Source organism: Vulpes vulpes, chromosome X, assembly GCF_048418805.1.
Source record: "Vulpes vulpes isolate BD-2025 chromosome X, VulVul3, whole genome shotgun sequence".
NCBI lineage: Eukaryota > Metazoa > Chordata > Mammalia > Carnivora > Canidae > Vulpes > Vulpes vulpes.
This window is the reverse complement of record NC_132796.1, coordinates 679,740-704,604: the sequence shown is the minus strand read 5'-3', so window position 1 is coordinate 704,604 and position 24,865 is coordinate 679,740. Positions and strand designations below refer to the sequence as shown.

At 47.5% G+C, this 24,865-nt stretch overlaps 1 protein-coding gene across 2 annotated transcripts; it reads left to right on the top strand.

Moving 5' to 3' along the window:
* Window positions 1-3,227: 3,227 nt before the first annotated feature.
* CRLF2 (cytokine receptor like factor 2) lies at window positions 3,228-24,024 on the top strand. Of its 2 annotated transcripts, XM_072743336.1 has the most exons (9): window positions 3,228-3,405; window positions 11,452-11,554; window positions 13,067-13,230; window positions 14,821-14,954; window positions 17,422-17,584; window positions 18,491-18,596; window positions 20,869-20,953; window positions 21,242-21,312; window positions 23,058-24,024. In XM_072743336.1, exons 1-9 carry the CDS (start codon window positions 3,324-3,326, stop codon window positions 23,092-23,094), a joined length of 945 nt encoding a protein of 314 aa, XP_072599437.1. In that variant the 5' UTR covers window positions 3,228-3,323; the 3' UTR covers window positions 23,095-24,024. The 2 variants fall into 2 exon arrangements, with proteins under 2 accessions (XP_072599437.1, XP_072599436.1); XM_072743335.1 differs by lacking the exon at window positions 21,242-21,312 and having other exon boundaries at window positions 3,269-3,405.
* Window positions 24,025-24,865: the final 841 nt, after the last annotated feature.

Genomic DNA, 24,865 nt, shown 5'->3' with positions numbered 1-24,865 from the left:
ATGATTTCTTCCATGTAGATAACCAGAATAAATAAGCAAAGTACCACTTACATCAGGATGCGTGAAAACGAATACATGAAAGAAATAAGAGAAGCTTATTCTTCAGAGAAGTGGTGACATTTTTAGCTACATGCAAATCAATGGCTTACAACCCCAACCCCATCTGTTTTTTTTTTTTTTTCCCTTGGTTGCTGACTCATTGCACATGTCTGGCGTTGTGAAATATGAACAACACAATATCGGTTTGCGGTTTTGAGTGGAGATGAAGAACAAAGGTAGTAGGAGGCATGGTTATATGTCATCCCCATGAGAGACCATGATAGCCCTCACAACTCACATGGAATGGGCATCCACATCCAATAGGGAGTACAGTGCTTACTGCCCATTTTCTCCCAAATTCCCCTGATTATTTTCTACCCAAGTGTCAGGGCAAGGCCAGAGAATACCAGAGATTCAGTGGCAGTTCATCAAGATGGCCCGACTCCAAGGATAACCCTTTTTCCACCCATCAACCTTCTTGGACCCGGTATTTTCACTGTGTGCAGCAGTAAAACATGGCGGGGACTACCTCTTGGCTTACGAGGAAGTGGTGGAGAACGTCGTGTATTCCACATTGCTCCTTGTGCTCCTTCGGTGCATCCATCCAAAGGGCAAACACTGTTTTTCATGTCATAGACCTGATTAGCAGGGATAATCCGTTTTCGGTGAATCACACCTTTCTTTCTCCATTAGATTCTAGTCTCACCAAATCATCACTCCCAAGTTACAGAAGAGCCAAACCGACACTTGGCCGTCTTCTCAAATTGGCCTGCCCTGCCATTTCTTTTTCAGCTGTGGGCCCGCATTTCTCTACCTTTTGTATGTAAACATCCTAAAATGAAGTTTCCACAGGGCAAGACTCTCTCTGGGAAAGGGCTAGAGCCTCTAGCTTCCTTGAGGGCAGCAGGGAGGATGGGGTGGGTGGAGGGGAGTTAAGGGGATGACACTCCCCCCCCCAAGGGGCACTTGTCTGGAGACATTTGGGTGTCATGATGTGGTGGGAATGCTATTAGCCCCTGGCAGGTGGAGACCAGGGATGCTACTCAACACCCTACATCATAGATTATCTATCATCTCTCGTCTATGTATCAATCTTCCATGTATGTATGTTTGTATGTATATACCCATCTACCATGTTTCATATCCATCCATCCATCCATTCCATCCATCCACCCATCCATCCATCCTGGTCTGTCCACCCATTCTATTATCTATCTATCTATCTATCTATCTATCTATCTATCATCTATCTATCTCTCCATCTGTCCATCCAACCATCCATCCATCCATCCATCCATACATACATACATCCAATCATCATGTTTGTCTATCATCTATCTATCATCTATCTATCTATCTATCTATCATCTATCTATCTCTCCATCTGTCCATCCAACCATCCATCCATCCATCCATCCATCCATACATACATACATACATACATCCAATCATCATGTTTGTCTATCATCTATCTATCTATCATCTATCTATCTATCTATCTATCTATCTATCTATCTATCTATCTATCATCTACCTACCTACCTATCTATCATCTATCAGCTATCACACCAGGATATCCACATCCTAATCCCCATGTGATAAACAGAACAATGTTCCCCAAAGACATCCACTCCCTAATCCCTAGAACCTTTGAATATGTTACCTTACAAGGCAAAAGTGCTTCTCCAGATGTGGTGAAGAATCTGGAGATGTGGAGAATTCATCTGGATTATCCAGGCGGGCTCCTCATTTATATGGGAGAGGCAGAGGGATCAGAATCAGAGAGAGAGCTGTGACTATGGAAGCTGAGGTTGGAGGGATGTGGGTCTGCCAGCCAAGGACTGCAGGCAGCTCGAGCAGCTGGGATGGCAAGAAATCCGATTCTGCTTCAGAAACTCCAGCAGGAATGCCGGCCTGCCAACACCGTGATGTTAGCACAGGGAGACCCGTGTGGGACTCCTGGTCTTCAGGATGCTCAGTGTGGAAGGATCTGAGGTCAGGGGTCAGGGAGACTTGAGTCAGCCTGCATTTAATAAGTGATTGGAAGTCACTCTGTGCAAGCTCAGCTTCCCAGAAACACAGTTTTTCACTCTAAATTGAAGTTACTGCAAATTTTTCCTGTTCTTTTTTTTTTTTTTTTTGTGAGGGGGGGGAGGGCTTTTTTTCCCCTATGTCCTTTTGCTCATGGATTCTTTGCTAATGAAAGTGCTTTGTCTCCATGGCCTATTTTTATCCATACAGTCATCACTGTGAGTATTATTTAAGAAATTTTTAAAAATGTTTTTAAATTTAAATTTAAAAAAGTTGTTTAAAGTAATCTCTACCCCCAAATGTGGTGCTTGAACTCACAACCCTGAAACCAAGAGTCACATGCTTCACAGACTGAGCTAGCCAGGTGCTCCCCTTTTATAATTTTATTTATTTATTTATTTATTTATTTATTTATTTATTTATTTATTTATTCATTCATTTTTTTCCCTTCTATAATTTTAGTATGAGCCCTTGGCAGCCATTCCAGGGAGCGCATTTGTTTTTTTTCCTTTATTTATTTATTTTTTAAAGATATTATTTGTTTATTTGAGAGAGAGAGCATGAGCAGAGGGAAAGGCAGAGGGAGAGGGAGAAGCAGGCTCCCTGCTGAGCACGGAGCCTGACTAGGTACTTGATCCCAGGACTCCTGGATCATGACCTGAACTGAAGGGAGATGCTTAACCCATGGAGCCACCCTGGTGGGTGTCCCCCAGGAGCACCTTTGAAGGCAGAAGCTATGGACAGAAATTGGCCAGTGACAGGTGGCCAGTCTCAGGTTCATGCTCTTGAGCAACACACACCAACCAGTCTCCCCGTTAACACCCCACGAACGGTGATTCTTCGTTGGAGTTCTGAAGTCCCTGAAGTAGGAACCGTAAGAACACCAGGCTCACCTCCTTCCCTGCAGCTTGGCTGGAGCCACATGGGCGGAGGTGGGGGGTGTCAAACGTCCACACCTCTTGATGCCCTGCCATGCTGGTCATCCACAGCGTGGCTGCAGGACTTCACCAACCAGTCAGAACCCTTCAAGCCGAGCTCATGGGCAGCGAGTATGCAAGAGTGATCTTACTTTTTTGTCGTGGTTTTTTTCTTTTTTTTTTTTTTAAGAGTCATCGTTTTAAGTCAAGATTGAATCCGCTTCCCGTTGTCATTTCCTTGTTTCTGTTCCACTCTTTAAACAGAGGGTAGCCTCTGTAGGTGAGCCATGAAGGCACACGGACCTTGTGCTCGCTCTGTTGTGGGTCTCCCCAAGAATGAGGACGGTGCTTCTGCCTTGGGCGTCTGCCGCCGTCTTCCTGCTGGCCACCGTGACGGTTTCGGGGAACGAGGCACTGGGTAAGCCCTGCTTGGAGATGCGGCCGCCTGTGTGCCTAGAGTGTCCTTTACTTTAACATGCCTTCCTTCGGTCTTTCCTTCCCTCCTTCTGCTCTTTTTCTCTTTCTCTTTTGCAACTGTAGCATCTGTCGTCTTGTTTTTGTGTTTTTCTTTCTCTGCTTCTTAACAGTAGCAAGGAGCTCGCCCAGATTTCCCAGCCCTTGCAAACCCGAGTTTCCGTCTTTGCAACGGGCTCATGATGGATGGAGTTCCAATGCATTCAGTTCGAATGTGCAAAAAAAATAAAAAATAAAAAAAGACGCCAATACAAAGAGCCCAGGTCCATCTGCTGCACACAGGCTCTGGGTGGCTTCTCTGTCCGCTTTGCTTTCCCAGAGAGCAAAGCATTTATGTTTACGTGAATATTGGTCTGTCCAAAACGAGCTCGTGTCACATCTGAGAAAAAGGTGAGGGCGAGAGAAGGCGGATGGAGAGATCCAGCTGCCGTGGGGATTGTGGGGGCGGCTCTTCTGCCACATGGGATTTTCTAGCATGCGGGTGGCAGACACAGGAACCGGGGAAGGCGCTTCAGGGACCTCTCATCTATGAAGGGTCACATCGCGTCACTCCACACTCGTCCCTGTGTGTTGAGCTGCCCTCTTGCCTGCCTGGTTTGCAAAGCTCAGTCCAGAGACGCCCCATTGGCTACAGTCTCTTGACGGCACATTGGGGATCCCGCTGGCTCAGCACTGACTCCCAGAGAGTCTGAGTGTGGGTCTCTCCTAGACTGGGCTACAGCAGCACAAACACGATTCTCGAATTGCATGTGTCAGATGCTCCACTCACAGCCCCCCATGTGCCAGGCACACCCTCAAAGCTTTTCTAGTAACTTCTTGGGGAACGCTGGAGCTCATTTTGTTCCTGAAAGCGGTTTGTGGTTTGCTTGCTTTTCCTTCAATGGCATTGACTTGTACCCGAGTCCTTATAGGCACAGAAGCCTTAGAAACTAAGTAGTCGAGGGAATGGGGTCTCACAGGGGTGTAGCCCTGGGAAAGCTCCTCGCACGGCTCCTGTGCTCCCTGGTGTCCCCGTCATTAATCCACCGGCACTTGCAATATGCACGGGTCATACGCACTGATGGGACCAGCTGGGATCCTACAGATGTATGGGGAGGCCAGTGTCGTGCCGACCATTTGAGACATGAGGACCCATTTTGGGCTTCACATCGCACGTGTATCAGGGGCCAGGTTTACATTTCCGATGGTGCGTCAGGACAATGTCTGTTCGCCCAGAACGTGCCCAGGAACAGACAGGGGGCTCGTGCAGATTTAGGGACAGAGAGGTGTGTGCAGCTGAGTGCAGATGCTCAGCTCACATGCAGCAAGACTCAGGGGTGGGTGAGGGTGGAGGTGTGTGCAGGGGAGGAAGCTGAGTGCAGATGCAGAAGGGGTCCCGTGTGCACCTGCTCCTCTAGGAGACAGGAGGGACACAGCCTGGGCTTCGGGCTCCCTCTGCGCCATGGACGTGTGCAGCTTTCACCCCTCCTGCCATGGTGCTGATGCTGGAGGAGCCTTGCAGGGCGTGCTGAGGTCAAGCGTTCCCACACTAGAATAGGACCAGACACATCCGGCCCCGCTATGAACACCCACTTACCCGCCTTTCCTCGGGAACCGTGGAGCATCTTAGGAGCATCGAGGCCTATGATGATCGTTCCCATACCCTAGTGTGCCACGTGCCCTCGCCCCGTGGGCTCAACTGCGACCCCTCAAATCATCAAGTCTGAGCCCCTACAACTGCCCCCTGGACCTTATTTGCAAAGAGGGTGTTTGTAGAGGTTCGGGCGGCCAGCTCCTAGCTGTTGGCGGGACAGACCTGTCAGCACAGAGCCGTGGGTGCCGCATGTAGACCGCGTATCTGGGTGACAGAGCGGACCAGAAGAGGGAGGAGCGCCCAAGCGGGGTGGGCAGATGGGCTGACAGGTGTGAGCTTGGTTCCAGAAGGCGTCCATGTGGACGCGGCCCTGCAGGGCGGCACCGCCGTGTGGCTGCCGTTGCATTTGCGTTGAGCAACCGTTGCTGGCACTTCGGCTGCCTGGTAAATAAAGTAGGTGGAGAGAAAGTAAGAGAGAGAGAGAGTCCAAATCACACAATTCACATTGCAGACCCTCAGAACCATCACACGGGTTGACCGCTCGCCGCTGTGATGTCACGTGGACCCGCTCTGCCTCGGGGAGGGGTCCGTGAGGTTGCGTTTTCTGCCACCCTCCTTCCACCCGGGGAGCCCGTGAGTGCCCAGGAGGAGGGCACGGGGGGCATCCCAATGTGACTTCACGGGTTCTGGAGCTTGGTGCCCTCTCTCTGGGGACACGCAAGAACCATCCGGAGTTTCCTGCGTGACCAATGCTGTGAGCCCTTGTGGTCTCTGCCCGCGTCTCTGCACTGGCAGCTGTGAACCCTGCTGTGAACCCTGAACTGCACCCCTGCCCACCCCGTCAATGGGGAGCGACCGAGGATTTTTACAGGACGCCGCCACCGTCCGATGGGTGCATCCGTGGTTTCCCCACTGGGCCTGCCACTGCTTTGGTGGCCCACTGGGTACTCACCCCAAAAATACCCGGTGCCGCGTCCCGTGGTGGCAACACCCACACTCGTGGTAGCAGGTTCTCGTGCTGCGTCCATCATCTTCTCTGTTCCTCTGTCTGTGTGTCTTGAACTGGGACGTGGGTACCACACCCAGAAGGAGATTGTTGGTGTTCAAATGATGCACCGTCACCCACCATTGTCACCATTTGCAAATGCTCTGAAATCCGTCGGTTCAGGATTTCCCTGCAGCTTTCCGATCAGGTGTTACAGAAACAAATGAAATTCTGCTAAAGATCCGCAGGGTCCTTGCAACCGGGGAGCTGGTGGTCCCAGCACATTCCTATCGCAACATGTTTGTGGGGGGGACCATGCTCATCACAATGGAGGGGGGTAAGCTCTTCCTCAATAGAGGAGAAGGCCACAGGCAGGGCAGGGCAAGAAGGTGAAATGGGACACCTCTTTCTGTTTTATTTTATTTTATTTTTTAATTGATTTGAAAACAGCCTTATCGATATATAATTGGTCCATTTAAAATGTAGATTTTAGTAGATTTTAGTAGATGCATAGATATGTGCAACGAGTTTTAGAGCATTTCTGTCATCCCCAGAGGGAACTCTAAAACCCCGTTTATCTGTCATTCTGGGATCCCGATCCCGTGCCCAGCTCCTGACAACCACTAACAGGCTCTCGTGTCCCCGGATTTCCATACTTGGACACTTCCCATCCATGATATCACACACTCTGTGAGAGTTTTTGTGGGTCCGTTCACACGGCTGCTTATTTTCATATTTCAGCCACATTGTAGAAGTGTGTTTTTTTTTTAATTCCTTCTTATGAATGATGTGCCATCATATGGATGGATTGCAGTGTGTTTGTCCAAAGAAACGGTTTTCAGAATTTTGCCCCAGGGTGCCTGGGTGGCTCAGTCCATGGAGCATCCAACTCTCAGTTTAGGTTCAAGTTGTGTGACCTCAAGGTTGCGAGATTGAGTGCGAGGTTGCAAGGAGACTTCTTAAAGATTCTCCATCTGCACAGAGTCTCACTCTCACCCTTTAAAATAAGTCAATAAGTAAAAAAAAAAAATAAAGAAAGAAATAAAAAAAAGAAATAAAAAAGAAATAAAAAAGAAATTAAAACAAGAAATAAAAAAGAAATAAAAAAGAAATTAAAAAAAGAAATAAAAAAGAAATTAAAAAAGAAATAAAAAAGAAATAAAAAAAATTAAAAAAGAAATTAAAAAGAAATTAAAAAGAAATTTAAAAAAAGAAGTTAAAAAAAAGAAAAGAAAAAAAGAAATTAAAAAAAAAAAGAAATGGTTTAGCCCCGAACGAAACAGGGTGGACTACCTGTCTCACTGGTATCAAAACAAGGCAGCAAAATTCATTTCAACCATTTCTTGGAGGCACACGCTCCCAAATCTAGAGCATGAGCGATTACTTCAAGAAGTATCATAAAATTATGTTGCCAAATGCAATTTTTGTACAAAATTATGTTGCTTATTGTTTTTAAAAAAATGATGGTTAGCTATATATAGAATGTTCTGCCTATAAAGTGTACACTAAGTACATTCACGTGGTTGTGCAACCGCCCTCACCATTCATTTCTAGAACTTTCTCATCTTCCCAAACTGAAACTCTGTCTCCATTAAACACCGAGTCCCGTCTCCTCCCCATCCCATGGCGTCCACCATCTAGTGCATGTGGGGCTCTCCTGAAAAGTGGGGATTTTTGAATACAAGTGAACTATTGATGAAGTCTGGACATTGGTGTCCCAAGCATCGTTCTCTGCCTCTTCCTCTCTCTGTACAGACAACTTGTATCGCTAGGACTGCCTGCATTAAAGGTCGTCGGCTACCATGTGCAATTTTACGCCTTTGCATCTTGATGCGGCCTAATAAGTTCATCACATCTAGTAAAACCAACGCGTGCTTACCGAGCAACAACTAGAGGGGGAAAGCACATTTCTGGCGTCCGTGCATTCCTTTTTGTTGAGGAAAATCACTTTATTATAAAATAGGCATTGAAGCAGAATGCGACACACGTCTACCCCACACAGTGCACCAACGAGATCTACAAAGACGAGACATCTACAAACACAGAAACCCTTTACTAGGGCTCGTGGACACAACCCATGACACACGTAATCTGTGAATAAATAATGACTAGTCCTCGACCTGGTGACCCCTCAGCACCTTTTGTCAGACAAGGTTTTCCCTAACTTCACCTGGTAATTGGAGACACTGTCTGTGTTAACTCATTGGATTTATCCCATGGGGGGAAAAAAAAACTCCTATCTTTACGACAAGATGTGTTCCCACGTGGAGCCAGACTTTCCCTCACACTACAGGTGGGAGGTGGAGCATCACATTCCCTGGTATTTGCATTTCAAAGAGTTGATTTCCTTGAGAAAGATACCCCTGGGTCCTGAGTCTGGTAAAGATCTTATTAAGTTTTAAAAGGATTTGCATGGATGTCAAAGACATGGAGAAAGATCTGACAAGTTTCCTAAGTAAATTCTCAAGAAAATGGAGGGGGGAGGCCTCTCTTTCTTTATTTCATTTTATTTTATTTATTTTATTTTATTTTATTTTTTTTAAAGATTTATTTTATTTATTTATGATAGTCACACACACAGAGAGAGAGAGGCAGAGACACAGGCAGAGGGAGAAGCAGGCTCCATGCACCGGGAGCCTGACGTGGGACTCGATCCCGGGTCTCCAGGATTACGCCCTGGGCCAAAGGCAGGTGCCAAACCGCTGAGCCACCCAGGGATCCCTGTTTTGTTTAATTTAGTTTAATTTTACTTTTAATTAAATTTCATTTTCATTTTATTTTATTCTATTTTTCCTAAGATTTTATTTATTTGGGCAGCCTGGGTGGCTCAGCAGTTTAGCACCAACTTCAGCCCAGGGTATGATCCTGGAGACCTGGGATCAAGTCCCACATCCGACTCCCTGCATGGAGCCTGCTTCTCCCTCTGCCTGTGTCTCTGCCTCTCTCTTTCCTTGTGTCTCTCATGAATAAATAAATAGAATATTTTAAAAAATAGATTTTATTTATTTATTTGACTGAGAGTGAGCACAAGCAAGGGGAAGGGCAGAGGGAGAAGCAGACTCCCCACTGAGCAGGGAGCCCAACTGGAGCTCAATCCTAGGACCCTGAGATCCTGACCTGAGCTGAAGGCAGATGCTTAACCAACTGAGCAACACGGGTGCCTCAAGTCTTTTGTTTTTAAATTTTGATTTGCCCTTTCAAGGCACAGGCAGGGCAGGGGTAAAGACCAAACATGCAAAGCAAAAGTTCTCTTTCTATTTTGCAAACTGCACACAAGACCTCACAAATATCTTCCTAATCTTGGACCTGCTTTCATGCCCAGTGCTACCTGAAAGAGCAACCCTGTGCTACATGAAAACATTTTGTAGGATCAGTGGGAGACCTTCTGTGCTTTCCTTTCCCTTCTCAGAGAAGTCTCGCCCACACCCCAGTCAGGAGAACCCCAGTCACGTCCCTCACCTACACTGGTTGGGAACATCTGAATCCGTTCTGGGAAGTTGACAAAGAAGTAACAGAGACATGGTGACTTGCTTTTCTCCCCTTCCCAAGTCTGATCTCGCTCCCTCCTGTCCCCGCAGCTGACTCATCCTGTGGGGGTGGCAGTGAAGTGCAGGAACAGTTCTGCTTTCCTGCTGGTGCACGGGGCATCAGGCTTTATCCATTAGATGTGTTCCACAGACAGAGGTCCCAAGATCTGAAATAACGTTGGCACCTCAGTTGTAAACTTCCCTCCCTTTCAGACCTGGGAGGTGTTCGCTGTGAGGGATGGATACTGGTCCCTTCCCTGAAAGTCATAGATTTCCAGAAGCCAGGACGTCCTTCCTGACATCTCCTCTCTCTTTCTGGAACCAATGGATCAATAGGTCTGAGGTTACCTGTTTTGTGATCAGTCACATCAGGAACAATGGTCAGCACAGAACAGAAGTATTCCATACACCTCAGGCATCTGAAAGGCTTTCTTAAAAACTCAAAGAACATTTTCATCTCTCCTTCTACCTTTAATTGGACACCAAATGCACTTGATGGTGGTCCACTCCCTGGTAAGGCAAGCTTTGAATAAATGTACTCTCCTTGTTCTTATTTGGGTGTCCTTTGTTCATTTCTACAATGTAGATGGTCCCTGGCCGATCACACAAAAATATTGTTTTGGGAGGTCTTGAAAAAATCCGTGAAATAGCAGATTGAATTTGGATTGGTGAGAAGGTGTGATGGGAAAGCATGGCTAATTCTGGACCATGAAGTAGGATGCGACCCCATGAATGTTCAGCAGGCCAAGTCTTCCAGCCCAGAGACCTTATGGGGTGTTGAGCAAACAGATCCAAGGTCATGATGTATATTTGCCTCCTGCTTTAGGGGTGGGGTTGCTGAACCCAGGACTGAATGTGAAATGTGAGTCCCTGACCTGGAGACTTTGAGACCTTCTTTCTCAGCATTTGTGAACATGTATCTCTTCAGCTCATCATGTATCTCATCATACTCATGACCTGCTGGGTGCTAGAAATGTGTCCATTGACCATCCATCCATCCATCCATCCATTATCTATCTATCTATCTATCTATCCATCCATTCAACCATCTGTCATATCTATCATCTATTATCTATCTACCCATCCATTATCTATCTATTTACCTATCCATCCATCCATCTACATCATAGATATGATCTATCCATCATATCTACCATATATCATCTATCTATCTATCTATCTATCTATCTATCTATCTATCTATCTATCCTATCATCTACATACCTAACCTGATACTTCCACTTCTAACTCAACACCACCTGGTTCATTCTAGCCTTCCGTATTCCCGAAATTGTCACTCCCTTCTCTGGCAGTTGGAAACTAGCCCTTTCTTGTCCGCAGCATCACAGCATATTTACTTAATCCTAGAATACACCCATTAACTACTTTCACAATGACTAACCCAGGCATGTGTGAAAATAAAAACTGCCCGAGCCTAAGTCACTTTAAAAGCAAAGACAGAAGGGCTCATTTGTCTGTGAACCTTTCCTCAAGTTGTCATGTGTGAGTTGTAAGTTTTCTGAGTGAGACCGTGAGTTTGGTGGATGGGGCACACCATCTAATGCCCCTTGTGTGCCCACGAAAGAGGAGGTCAATAGACATACAGTCAATACTCAATAGCTGCTCTTCATACTAATTAATGGTCATTGCAAGATGCAAACATTTGAAGAAAAGCAGCCGTAATCTTGCTCCTGACTATTCCTCTGTCCCCAGTAACCCTTTATATATCCTGCAGCTCTTAACTGACATAATTAATGCCGACTTGTTTGAGAAAAATCTTGATTTTATCCATCCCTATAAAGCATTCTATTATTCTTATGACTCAAGTGTTAATGTCCTTTTATAAATTTCCAACCATTTTCAGCATTGCCTCAATGGATCCTCTATTTGTCTCTTTTTACCCAGAAGGAGTATTGCAGCTTCAGATGATCAACTTTAACTTTGAAGTTGTGCAGGTTACATGGAATGCAAGCCAATACTCGGGGACAAATTTGACTTTCCTCTACAAGTAAGTGCCCCTCAGGAAGGGAACACCATGCCTTGTGCTCAAATAGTTCTTCTCCTGAGACACCAGCAATTGAGTGTGAAGGGCCAGCTAGTGAAGGTGTGAAGAATCAAAAATGTGCAAGTGTCAATGTGTGTGCTCTGTTTCGCCCTGACCCCTCACCACAACCGCAACCACACCTCCTAACCAAGTGATGACTAAGTCACACTCAAAACCACCTAGATTCATACGAGGACATCCACAAGGTGCTTATTCATCCAGGACCATTCACAACGTCTCGACAGATACCTTTGACGGGAACCCTGTTCCTTCGAAACAAGGTATGCAGCCGTGGCAAAGGTTGACCTTCTGAGACATTTCATGCCAGCTTTCCAGCAGCTGCCTTCCAAAAATGTGTCTCCCTATCATGGGCTTTTTTTTTTTTTTTTTTTTTTGGTCTCAGTATAAATGTAGGAGAGAAGTATTCTCCAATTAACTTAGCCTCAATTCTGTGAATGGGAGAGATGTGTGATTGATTCTTCACAGTTTGATAGCATAGGAGATGAATGGGAAAGTGTACACAGGGGGGACATTTTAAGGTGAATTGGCTGGGAAATAAACATTTAAAAAATCTGCTGGGTCTCCTAGATGGTCACAAAGGTAAGTCACTTGAGCATCAGTTTCTTTATTATAAAGGACATAATTCTCGATCAAGTCACTGCTTGGATCTGAGGACCTCAGGACAGAGCCTAAACTGGTCCCAACTGGGCACCATATTTTTTTTCTTAATATTGTAGGAAGCCTCAGAGAGATCTCCAGTGTTGGTACATCCTTATTAAAGTGCCTCCTCAAATCAAGGGCATGGTGACTCTGCAAGTCAAACTGTACTTTTATTAGTTTTCTGGGGGCAGTCATAACAAACTACCACAAACTGAGCAGCTTAGAACAACACAAATTCATCGTCTCCCAGTTCTGGAGACCAGAAGTTTGAGATCCAGGGGAGGCAGGTGCTTCCAAGGTGGGTCCGTCCTGCCTCTTCCAGCATCTGGGGCTGCAGGCATCTCTGGGCTGGTGGCCGCATCCCTCCCGTGTCTGCCTCCATCTTCACGTGGCTTCTCCTTTGTGTCTGTGTCTCGTCTTGTGTCTCTTATAGGGACAGTGTCACTGGATTTAGGACCCACTGTAATGCAAGATGACCTTATCTTGATATCTTTCCTTTAATCACATCTGTCAAGACCGTATTTCCAAATGAGGCCCCACTCACAGATTCCAAGGATTAATGCATGAACAGGCCTTTTGGAGAACCACCATCCAACCCACTACAGGGGGCCTTCAGGGAGCATACTGTGTTGAGAGAGGGGGTATTTTTCTATTTGGACAGTTCTTGCTGTGCTTTAAGAAAGGGCCCTTGAAGCGAGTGAAGGGGGTTCCCAATCCGTGGCAGAGATATGGAGCAGAGGAGTGAGCCAGGAGATGTGTGAAGATGCTATTTTCAAAGACTCTCTATGGCTGAACGTTTCTATGTTTTAACCACAGGTTAACCAGTGACGAGACTCATAGCCAATGCTCCAACTATATTCTTCAACAAAGTCGCACTGCTGGATGCCTCCTGGAGGCAAAAGAAGATGAAATTCTGTGCTTTTCCATCTGGAATGGAACACGTCTCCTTCTCAAAAAATGTCAGTGGATCAGTGCTTACTGTAAGTACCAAGAATGAACTCGTTGCCAAGTGCCCCTTTCCTACTCCAACTTCGAAGACACTGGCCTTCTAGAAAATTCGTCTTGATACACACAGTGGGCAAAGATGTGTCATGGCACTCTGTCCTCCAACAGAGGGAGAGAGAGAGAGAGAAAAGCCCCCCTTTCCCCTCGATACCACCCTCAATGGTTTTCTTAGGTGCATTCAGGGTTGGCTGTCAATCTAGGGTTATAAAACACTGCAAATAAAAAGACCACAAATCAGGCAGCTTAAAACAACAGAAATTAATCATCACTAAGCTCTGGAGACCAGAATCTGAGCTCCAGGTTGGGGAGAGTTGTGCGCCCTCCAGAGGCTCCAGAGGAGGGTCCTTCCTGTCTCTTCCAGCGTTGGGGGCTTTAGGTGTCCCTGAGCTGGTGTCCGCATCCCTCCTGTCTCAGTCTCCATCCTCATGTGGCTCCTCCTGTGTCTGTGACTCTCCTTTTCCATCTAAGGACACTTGTTCTTGGATTTAGGACCATCCTGCTCCAGGATGAACTCATCCTCTCTTGATTAGATCTGCAAGGACTTTATTTCCTAATAAAGCAACATTCACGGTACCAGAGATCAGCTCATGAACGTACTTGTCGGGGGACACCGTTTAACTCATGAAAGCGTTCATTTCCCAAAGGACAGGCTGGCGGGGAAGGAGTCTCATGTGACATTTTCCATGTTCTGTCTTCATTTTAGTTTGCTGAGGCTACTGCAACCAACTGCTACAAAGCGGGTGGCTTAAAACAACAGAAATTTGCCCTCCCACAGTTAAGAAGACCCCGGGCATCTGAAATCAAGGTGTGGGCAGAGCTGGTTCCTTCTGGAGGCTCTGGGGGATGATCTGTTCCATGTCTCTCTCTCTTGCCTTCTGGTGGCTGCTGTTCCTTAGCTTGTAGATGCATCAGCTCCATCTATACCTCTATCTTCACATGCCCGTTTCCCTCTGTGTGTCCGTGTCTCCTCTTATGAGGACACTAATTATATAGGACCAGAGCCCACTCTACTCCAGTAAACCCCATTTTATCTTTAATTATTATGTCTGCAATGATCCCAAATGCACATATTCGGAGATATGGGGGCTAGGACTCCAACGTATCTTTCTTAGGGGGACACTATTTATCCCATAACAGACATTTTCACACAATTTCAAAGAGTTCCTTTGACGACACACATTCAGGTCCTTGGAGCTCTGCTACAGATGTAATGAGGACGAATAACCCCCTCATCCTCAGTCTAATAAAGTATTTTTAAAGATTATTTATTTATTCATGAGAGAGAGAGAGAGAGAGAAGCAGAGACATAGGCAGAAGGAGAAACAGGGTCCCTGCAGGGAGCCCGATGTGGGACTTGGACCTGGGATGGCAGGATCACACCCTGAGCCAAAGGCAGATGCTCAACCGCTGAGCCACCCAGGCATCCCAATCCAATAAAGTATTAAGGAAAAGATTAAGGCAGGCCAGAGAACGTGAGTCTAAGCAAACTTACCACTATAATTTTGGAGACGTGGAATCTTTATCTTTGTAGAGGTGGTGATCATTTTGTTGTCTCTCCTTCTCAGTGAAACCCAGCTCCCCAAAAGACTTGAACTTCCAGTGGCATCAGGAAGCCATTACAGTGACCTGTTCTGATCTGCCCTACAAGCGTCTCCTCTATGAAATCCAGTACAAGAGTATGTTCGACACTGAGTGGCAGGTGAGCACGGTAGCATCTTTTTCTCAGCCCAAGGGTGAGCGAGGATCCCCAAGTGGTAATCAAGAGAGACGTGGAGAGACACAGAGACAGATGTTGGCATTTGTTTCAAGGAATTGCTTATGGGATTATAGGGGCAGACACATCTCAGGCCAGCAGGCTGGAAGCACAGACAGGTTTCCATTATGGACTTTACACTTCTCTGGGAAACTCCAGTCTATGTCCTCTCAGGGCCTTTGATGGATTGAGTAAGGCTCACCCACATTATAGAGTGACCTAAAGTTGGCTGATGAAAAGCATCAATCATTTCTATAAAATACCTTCACAGTAACACCTAGGGTATCATCTAACTAAAAAACTGGACACCAAACTTGGCCAAGTTGACAAATAGAATTCACCATCACCATACCCTGTACCACCCACCCCTCTTTGCATGCCTTTTGAACATGTGAGAACCCTTTCTGGTACTGACTATTTGGGCATAATCAATGGAATAAATTAAAATGATGTAAATATCAATGACTCAAGGGCTCACAGTTGTCTTCCAATAATCACATGACCACCATATAAACAAGGGATTAACATCTTTGCAAAAGCAGAACTGGAGCCAATGGGCAAAATCATCTGTAGAAGGCAGATGGAATCACCTGGATCAGGTATAGTGAGGTGCCCATCCCCGGAGGTGCCCAAGGAGAGTCTTGAAGTTGGCTTGGACGGGATCTCGGAAAGATTGCCCTGGAAAAGTAGTTAAGCTACCTGGGCTATGAGCTGCCTGCCTATCCCAGGAGTCAATGATTCCACAAGTCTGCAAGGACACCTGTGTCCATCGAGGTTTGCAGACTTGGATGATGGGATCAACCAGAAGCATCATATCTCATGGGACCATCTAGGGAGTAGGGGGAGCTAAGGCAAGGTGAGTATAACTGAACACCTCAGCCTAGGATAGTCGATGTCTGCTGTGTCTACAGGTGTTGGGAGGGGATTCTTTCCACATTCACTTAAGATTTACTTACTGAGGATCTACTATGTCCCAAGCACTGAGAACATAATAATAGCACCCAGCCACAGCAACTTGGGGATGGATGTGATAACACGTGAAAAACATTGAGTAAGTTCACCCTTACTATGGTTACTCTAATTATTTTCACTACTAGGCTCACATCTACTACTCACTCCTATTACTCTTACTCACCCTTATTATATTTGCTGGTGTCTGCACCAGCAAGGAGACAGCGAGGAGATCTGTCAACAGATGGAAATCCCTACTCTTATGAAGAGGCAAATCCTAAGTGCCCATATAATACATCCCTAAATCTGGAAATGGTGCAATAAAATGCAGCAATAAGAATAAAAATGAGAATACCGTTGAAGGCCGTTGTATGTAACCCAAGCAGGAGGGGACCTATCAGAAAAGAGAAAAGCTGACCTAATGCTGGGTCTAGTAGAATACCATCACTGAAATGAAATTTGATGAAACTCATCAAAGAAATACAAAGTAAAGCAATCGATGGGTACTGGAGAGCACCTAAAGAGCGTGGTAATAATAAAATGTGATACTGGTCAAGGATGTTGAGCATTAACAAATTTAAGAGCTTATCAGTTGTCCTAGTTCTGACCTATTGAGACCCTTTTTAGAAATTGATCTGGGCACCTGGGGGGCTCAGTGGTCGAGTGTCTGCCTTTGGATCAGGTCGTGACCCCGGGGTTCTGGGATCGAGTCCCAGGGAGCCTGCTTCTCCCTCTGCCTGTGTCTCTGCCTCGCTCTCTGTGTCTCATGAATAAATAAATAAAATCCTGAAAAAAAAATAGAAATTGATCCTAAGGAAAGAATTGAAAGTGCGGATGTGGTTTTATACACAGAGACATCTGTTGAGGCATTATCTAAAATAAATACAAAGCTTTGGAGGCCACCTCTATGCCATACAATAGGGAGATGGTCAAATAAATAATGGTACATCTGTATGATAGAATATGTAAGTCACCAAAGGCACTATAGTGATGAATGATATTTAGTGATGAAAGCAATGTGTACAGTAAAACATCGCATTATATGAATGCTCCTACAAAGAAAGAAACAATATCAATTTGTTAATGGTGATTATATGATGGAACTGGAATAAAGGTTTTTACCGTTTCTAATTGTGTGTTTGTATGTGCATATGTTTTCTAAAGTCTCCAAAGTAAGCATGAGTTACCTTTGTATTCATACAAAAAAATTACTTTTTCTTTTTAAGGAGTAACTTTTCACTAAGTAATTCTTAAAAGCATCTGTAGTACTATCTGTTAGGAAGGATTGTTTCTTCTTGGAGGGGAGCGTAGATTGTTGGCTGCGTTTGTTTTCCTTAGGCAGACAAATGAAGTGCAACAGAATGTGAATGCTGAAAAGTAGGAGCCTTATGTGACTCCCTAGTACAAAGACAAAGAGCTTAGGTCAAACCACTGATCCCGTGCTTGCTTTTTTCCCCTTCAGTCCAAGGAGGGAGAAACCTGCAATGTTACGACAGATGGCTTGGATGCTGAGAAATGTTATTTCTTCCGGGCCAGAGTGAAAACAATGGAGTCCAGCTATGGCCCCGACACATACCCAAGTGACTGGTCAGAGGTGATACACCAGCAAAAGGGGGAGCTGAGAGGTAACGCTTGCTACACAGCAGCGCTGCACCTGTACATGGGCCAGCGCCTCGTCTTTTGGGGGAAGAAAGGATTGGAGGTGCCTAAAAATGAATGACCTCACTTCCTACTTCAGAGATCAATTTGAAAGCATTTGTTTTGTTTTCCAGACCCCCTACGTTATTGGGCTAATTTTCACTTTTATTTCTATTAACAGCAACAATGATAATAAGTACTATTTATGAACGCTGATTCATTGATATAGGCATAGGTTATAGATACATAAAATAGATGATAGATGACATCAACATATAGAGATGATAGATATGTAAGTGAATGATAGTTCATAGATAAGTAGATGGATAGATGAATATAAGTGGATGGACGGATATATAGATATATGATAGATATGATGGAAGGTTAGGCAGGCAGACAGATACAGATGGACAGATGGATGGATAGATAATAGATATGATGGATGGGTGGGTGGATGGATGGATAGATATAGATGGACAGATGGATGGATATAGTATGAAAGATGGATGGATAGATGGGTGGATAGGTGATGATAGATAGATAATAGATAATATATAGATATATAGATAGATAGATAGATAGATAGATAGATAATAGATAGATGATAGATAGATGATAGATAGACAGACAGACAATAGCCAAAAGCAAGCCTGTTTCCTCAAACACCCTTGGCAACACAGGTACTTGAGAGCAGTGTGTTGAGTCTACACCACTTGTGTGGTGGCTACCCTGATGGGTGCCTGTCCAGAGACACCATCTCTCTTTCCAGGATATGTCCCACCGCCATCAAGATTTGCTGACTTTGCCGTTTATAAGGGAAAGAAAGTGGGGGATCGGAGCCTGACCTACTATCATCTTGAAAACTGACAGCAACTCATTCTTTTTTGCTTTAGATTCGTGCCAGGAGAAAAAACTTTTCCCCAAATTTATTTTAGTTTCTGGCATGGTTGCGTTGCTGACGGTGTCCCTTCTTCTTCTGTCTTTATGGAAAGTACGGAGGTAAGGATGACTCTTGACAGCCTTGTCATACACACAGGACTGGAGGCTTTGTTTGCAATGTGTCCACTAAGTAGAAAGGGAAAAAGAATCGTCTGATAGGGTTATCCGTCCGATAGGTGAGCATCCCATTTCCCACAGTGCATGCTTCGCCAACAGCGTCTTTTAAGAAAATTGAGGGAAACAGCGCCGAAAATGCAGGGACACCTGGGGTATCTGTCTTGTAGAAACAGTAGAATATATGAGTGTTAACTCCTACCAGAGGATTAGCTGGCTTCACACACAGACCCCGCTGAGCCGTTGTCCGCCTACCACGCTGGAGCGACAGGTGCTTAAAACACCTCTCAATTATTATTGAGACTTATCAAATGGAACTGTTGGGTGAAGGGAGAAGAATCGCACGTAGAAGCTCATCTTGTTTTTGAATCAAATGACAGATGTAGCAAAACAGAGCCCGTAGACCCCGTAGACAGTTTTTCATGAATATCATATTAAATAGTTTTCTTTGCTCAGCTTTCTTACAACCACTTAACCACCGCCATGTCCATCCCTATGTAAACTGAGTCACGCTGCCCAGGCGTCTTGGCTGTGAATGACGCGTGAAGGTACCGATGCCCAGGGTCGTGGGCACCATCTTGGGATGGTGGTTTCTTGGGATGAGGTTTCCATAGCAACTGCAGGGGTCCCGGGTAGAGAAAGATGGAGCACCTCCCGGGAACATTGAGCCTGGGTCTGCACCGGGGTGAGTTGGACAACTCCACAGGGTCCCCCCCTCAGAGCCAGATTCAGCACCGAAGTGCCTCGTTTAATTCTCGCCCGCGACCTTTCCAGCCTCGTCACCTCTCTTTTACTCGCTCACATGCATGCCACCCAAACGGAGCTCTGCTAGGGTGGAGATGAAGCAATCAGATAAGGGTGCCTACCGGTGACAGGCCCAGTGTTTTCAATAGAGAGTTGAAAGCACCCCTAGGGGAAACTGAGCCCCATGATTCTTGGAAAACACTAACGCTTGCCCTGCTTCAAGGGAATCCCCTTTGCAATGAGGGGTGAAAAGTCAACTATATTGGTTGGTGTCCTAGGGCGGCCGTGACAAAGGACCAGACACAGGGAGGCTCAAACCAGAGGCATTTATGAGCTGTAGGTGTGGGCAGGGTTGCTTACCCGAGGCCTGTCTTCTTGGAGTGTAGACGCCACCTTGTCCCTGTGTGCCATCCCTCTGTGAGCACACACATCCCCGTAATCACTGTGTCTTTTTATAAAGACACCGGTCATGTTGAATTAGGACCATACTAGATTACAACCCTTTAAATCCAAGCCCCGGGGGCCTGTGAACTAAAGTGACCCAAGGCAGACCAACCGGAGAAAAGCCAACTGTTTCTCTATTGATCTTATCATATTATGAGCGGGGAGGAGCCAAAGACAGGAACTGAAAACCCAAAGAGGTAGTTAGTCTGGGGAGCCTCGCGTACCACTTGAACAAAGGGCAATGGTTGTGGAGACGTGGGTAGGTGGAGGAGAAAGGGTTCTGAAGCTGTGGTGGAGATGAATTCTGGGAGGGTGACTACAAAATGGAGACACTAAACAAATGACACAGAAAAGTTGTGTATGTGGAACGAGCTCAGCGAACAAAAATTAGTTCTCCTCTTCCTGGTAATTGAGGCAGCTGGGGCGGGGGTGGAGTGGGGGGGGGGGAACCTTTACAAATGGAAATTTCTATTGCAAAATGGTAAAGTGATGCCTTGTGTTTAGGCAGCTGGAGAAGAACCCAGAGCTCCTCCTATGTGTCCTGGATCCTAATAGCCTTCAGCCTCAAATAATCAATCTTCGGAGGGGGGCAGCCCCATGAGGCGCGTCCCTTATGACTCGTTTACGCTCCATTGTTACCGCTTGAAAAGCACAATCTCCCCACACAAGTCCCAGCGAGCGTTATGGCTTTTGACCTATGATGTCAACCTCTATGACTGACACAGTTCGGCCCATTGCATCAAGCAAAGAGACGGGATGGTCCGTGGGTGGTGGGAATCGATATTGCGCATTAAGGTGCTCTGTGCCCCCAACATCACAGTGTCGGTGGGAGGTGTCAAGTGGGTGCTGGGAGACGAGTGTCTGCGGAGTTGAGGTCGGGGGAGCACATGTCTTGACACAACAGGTACAGTTCCCTGCAGGCACCACGTCTCTGCGGGGCGGCTGTGTCCCCATCCTCGGCCCCTTGGAGGTCCCCAGCCCTGCTCGGGCATGCCCGCCCGCCTGACCAGACTCTCCGTGTCCATTTCAGAGTCAAGAAGCTCCTCATGCCCAGCGTGCCCGATCCCAAATTCACCTTCCCTGGGCTCTTTGAATCCCACCAGGGTAACTTCCAGGTAACTACCACCACCACCCCCCCCCCCCGCAACCCCATGCATGTCCAACACGATTCCTTTATGTCTAATCCCTCCCCGTGCACCTTCGTTAGAACTGACATTTCTTCCGACTATCTCCTTTACGTGCCTGTGAGCCTTTTCTGAAATGAGAGCCGTGGCTTCATCATTTTCTCCTGGTCGGAGAGATGCCAGACCCAGGAGGGGCTCAAGGGGTGGCTCGTCTTTAAACCAGCCCCACAGAGCTCTGCCCTCCCGGGATTTTCCAGCCCAATCGCCCTCTCATCTCAGCAGGAAGTTGTGTTCTTCGCGGGCTCACCCTGCACGGCTGAAAACAAACCCAAGACTTCCGCTTTTAAACGGTTTACAGGCATTGTTTCATTCACTTGATAAAGGCTGGCTTGTGCAGGGCTGGGCATGAGCAGCTGGGAACCGGGGAGAAGGGACCAGCCCCCCCCCCCAGGAGCTTGCCAGGTGGCGGTGTGCATTTTCCAGGATAATGCATTAGAAGTTTCTCTGGAGATGTCACCAACCAGAGGCTTGAAACAACAGAAATTAATCATCTCCAAGCTCTGGAGACCATAGTCTGAGCTCCAGGGGGGGCAGGACCCCTGATGTCCAGGGCGGGGCCTCCAGGGACGGTCCCTCCTGCCTCTTCCAGCGTCTGGGGCCCCAGGCATCCCCGGGCTGGTGGCCACATCCCTCCCATCTCTGCCTCCGTCCTCACGTGTCTCCTCCTCTGTGCCTGCATCTCCTCTTCTGTCTCTTCCGAGTACCCCTATCGTTGGATGTAGGGCCACCTCGTCCAGGACGAGCTCATCTCAGACCCTTCACTTATATTTGCAAACACCCTATTTCCAAATAAGTTTATATTTATAGGTTCTGGAGGTTAAGATGGACAAATCTTTATTTTGGGAAGGGGTGTGCACCATCCGACCTCCCACAGGGGCAAGTTTAATTTCCAACCTCCTTAGACATCAGGGACAAAACAAACAAACAAACAAGCAAAAAAAACGGGGGAAAATTTTTTCCACCACCCTCTTAGTTTCTCTGTTCAGGGCCTGCAAATTAAGCAGATGAGGACAGATTGGCATAAGAAAAGGTTGATTTAAACAAAAAAAAATGAAAAGGTTGATTTCATAGGCACCCGGGGGTGGAGGGGTATTCACAGAAAAGAAGTGAAAACCCCAAAGAGGTAGTTAGAAGCCCGGGCTCCGGCGCCATTTTCACGCAGCGTGACAAAACCGGGAGAAGTGACAGGACAGTTATAGGGCAGGGGAGGGTGGGCCCTGTGGGTGGCAGGTGTCATGTGGGAAGGTGACTAGGGTGAAAGTGAGGTTTGTTATGCAGACTGCAACCCTCTGGGGCGACGGGGGCTCTCCCTGCCCCTGTAGTGACACCTTTACACGCGGAAATCCTTACTAAATGGAAATTCTTGCCCAGGCTTTTGTGCAGAAAAGGGGAAGGCAGACAGCTCCTCCCGAGGTTGTTCTTTCTTAATCACCTTCAGCTCAAAATAATCTTTTGTCCAAAGTGCCTTCCATGGGGCGGGGGTTTCCAGAGGGAGGGGCACGTCCTGATCCTCTTCTGGGGGAGATCCTAGGGAGAGAGGAGGGGGTTAGAAGAGCATTTTCAGGACAAAAGACATGAAGGAGAGGAGGGAGGCTGGGCAGGGGAGAGCGGACGCCAAGCCGGAGCAAGGACACCCCCACCCGGTTGGCATAGCGAACCGTGGAGACCCCTCCCCTGCCAGTGTCAAGAACGTCCCCCCACCTAGGTGTGCGTTAGAATGGCAGCGTCCGGAACCCGCCTGGACCCGATGGGGGATAATCCCGCTCACGAGAGTCCGGGCGACTCGCAAACACAATTCAGTCGTGTTCCTTGTCGTTGCCCTCGTTCAAAGGGCCGCGGAGGTATTTGCAGATACAGCGTTTTGAGGGTGACGGTAGAAGGCAGGTGTAAGAAGAACCACGGGGCGGGCTCAGGGATGCTGGGGCTTTCTGTTCCCAGGGGATTGGCGTTCCCGCCCAGGGATGCTGGCTCGGGGGCCTGGCACCTGCCGACGGGCGTTTCCCTGAGTCCGACATGCCCTGTGTCATCCCCACAGGAGTGGATCAAGGACACCCAGAACGTGGTCCCCTTGAATAAGATGGAGGGTGCGGAGCACGATTGTGGCCCGGAAGAGGCTCTCGTCGTCCACCTGGCCACGGCTGAGGCCGAGATGCCCATCATGACGACCGGCCCGTCGTGTCCGCAGACCGAGGAGGAAGAGGCCTCCGGGGACCCCAGCCAGCTTCCTGGCCGGCCCCTGCAAGGCGGCAGGGGCGGCGAGACGGTCTGTCTTGGTGGCTTCACGTTCGTGATGAGTGACAACTCATACGTCATGTTATGAGGGGGCACAAACTCAGAAGCCAACATTGGGGTTTACGTTGACGTTACAGCTTCTCGGGGGCTCAGCACCACCGACAATGCCGGTGTTCGGGGTGGGCGGTCAGGGTCACGGAAGACCCCCAATGCCCACCCGGTGCGCTCCTTGCGTCCGCTTCCATCCCACGCATGTCTACTCATGGCTGCAAGGCAGACTCCCCCGAGATGGGGCCCGCAGCGTGTTGGAGCGTTTCTTGCTTTCAGCTCACGTGTCCTCGTGGCTGATGTTTTCATGCCGGGAGTCCTGCTTCCTCTGTGCGTGTCACCCACGTCCCGCCCTTACAACGTCTTCACTTGCGAGCACTTTCTCCGCTCTTTCGACACGCGGCCCACGGACCCAGCAAGTGGACGGAGCACGCTGCTCCTGGGCCGGAGACGAACCTGCCTTACAGATGCCAACCAGCCACCAGGGCTTAACTGCGCGCGTGAGAAAAACACCCACTTTTCAACAACGGGGCGGGGGGGGGGGGGCGCTTTCTTCCGGAGACTGTTTTTGTTGGCCTCTTTGCTCACGACATTCATCGATGAGGCAGGTGAATGCAAACGTGCCGAGTGCGGTCGCCCCGAGCGTCTTGCCCTTGGGTGGGGCCTATCATACTGTATTTTGCAAAATGGAAATAACGAGACAAAAGAATTAGGCGTTTGTAGATTTTCAAGGTCGTGGTTCTTTGCGCAGGCAGGGAGGGTACCTGCTGCGTCTCTGTGGGCTGCAAATAGGATAAATTGGGAGCCCTTGTGGGGGAGTTTGTGTGTCGTCATGTGGTCGTCCCTCTGTGAGTGTCTGCGTCCCCATTCTCTCTTCTTATAAGCACCCCAGTCCTATGCAATCAAGGCTCACCCCACAGACCTCATTGTACCTTAATTACCTGTTTAATGACCCAATCTTCTATTATAGCCACATTCTGAGTTCCTGGGTTAGGGTCTCAATTTACGGGTTTTGGGGGATGCAATTCAGCACGCCCATTTAATCAGAAAGAAGAGGTGAAATTAAGAAATGCAAGCCATGCACCATGAGGGCAACCCGCCCACAGGTGAGGTGCCAGGGAGCCCTTGCACGTGCGTCCCCACACCCCCCCCCATTTCCCGATCCTGTAAACATCACCATTTTGTGATGGAGAGAAGCTCACAAGAGCTGCACCGGCCAAAGCAAGAAACGCGAGGGAAGCGTCTCTGTCACCCGCGGGACCGTCTTGGAGAAGCCAGCGTGTTCTTCGCTTATGCATTAAGAGCACTGTGCTCAAAAATAAAAATAAAAATAAAAATAAAAATAAAAATAAAAATAAAAAAAAATAAAATAAAATAAAAGCACTGTGCTCATCCTCAGCGGGAGGATGGATTCCTCGGACGCCACCGCCAGCACCTGCTCAGGTGGGAAGGGAAATAGGTGGAAACACGGCCCAGAGGAGGGGAACCGTGCGCTCTCCAGCGATGCCGAACGCCTGTTTGTGTCACACAGAAAGCAGGTTTTGCAGCTGCCCAGGAACATCC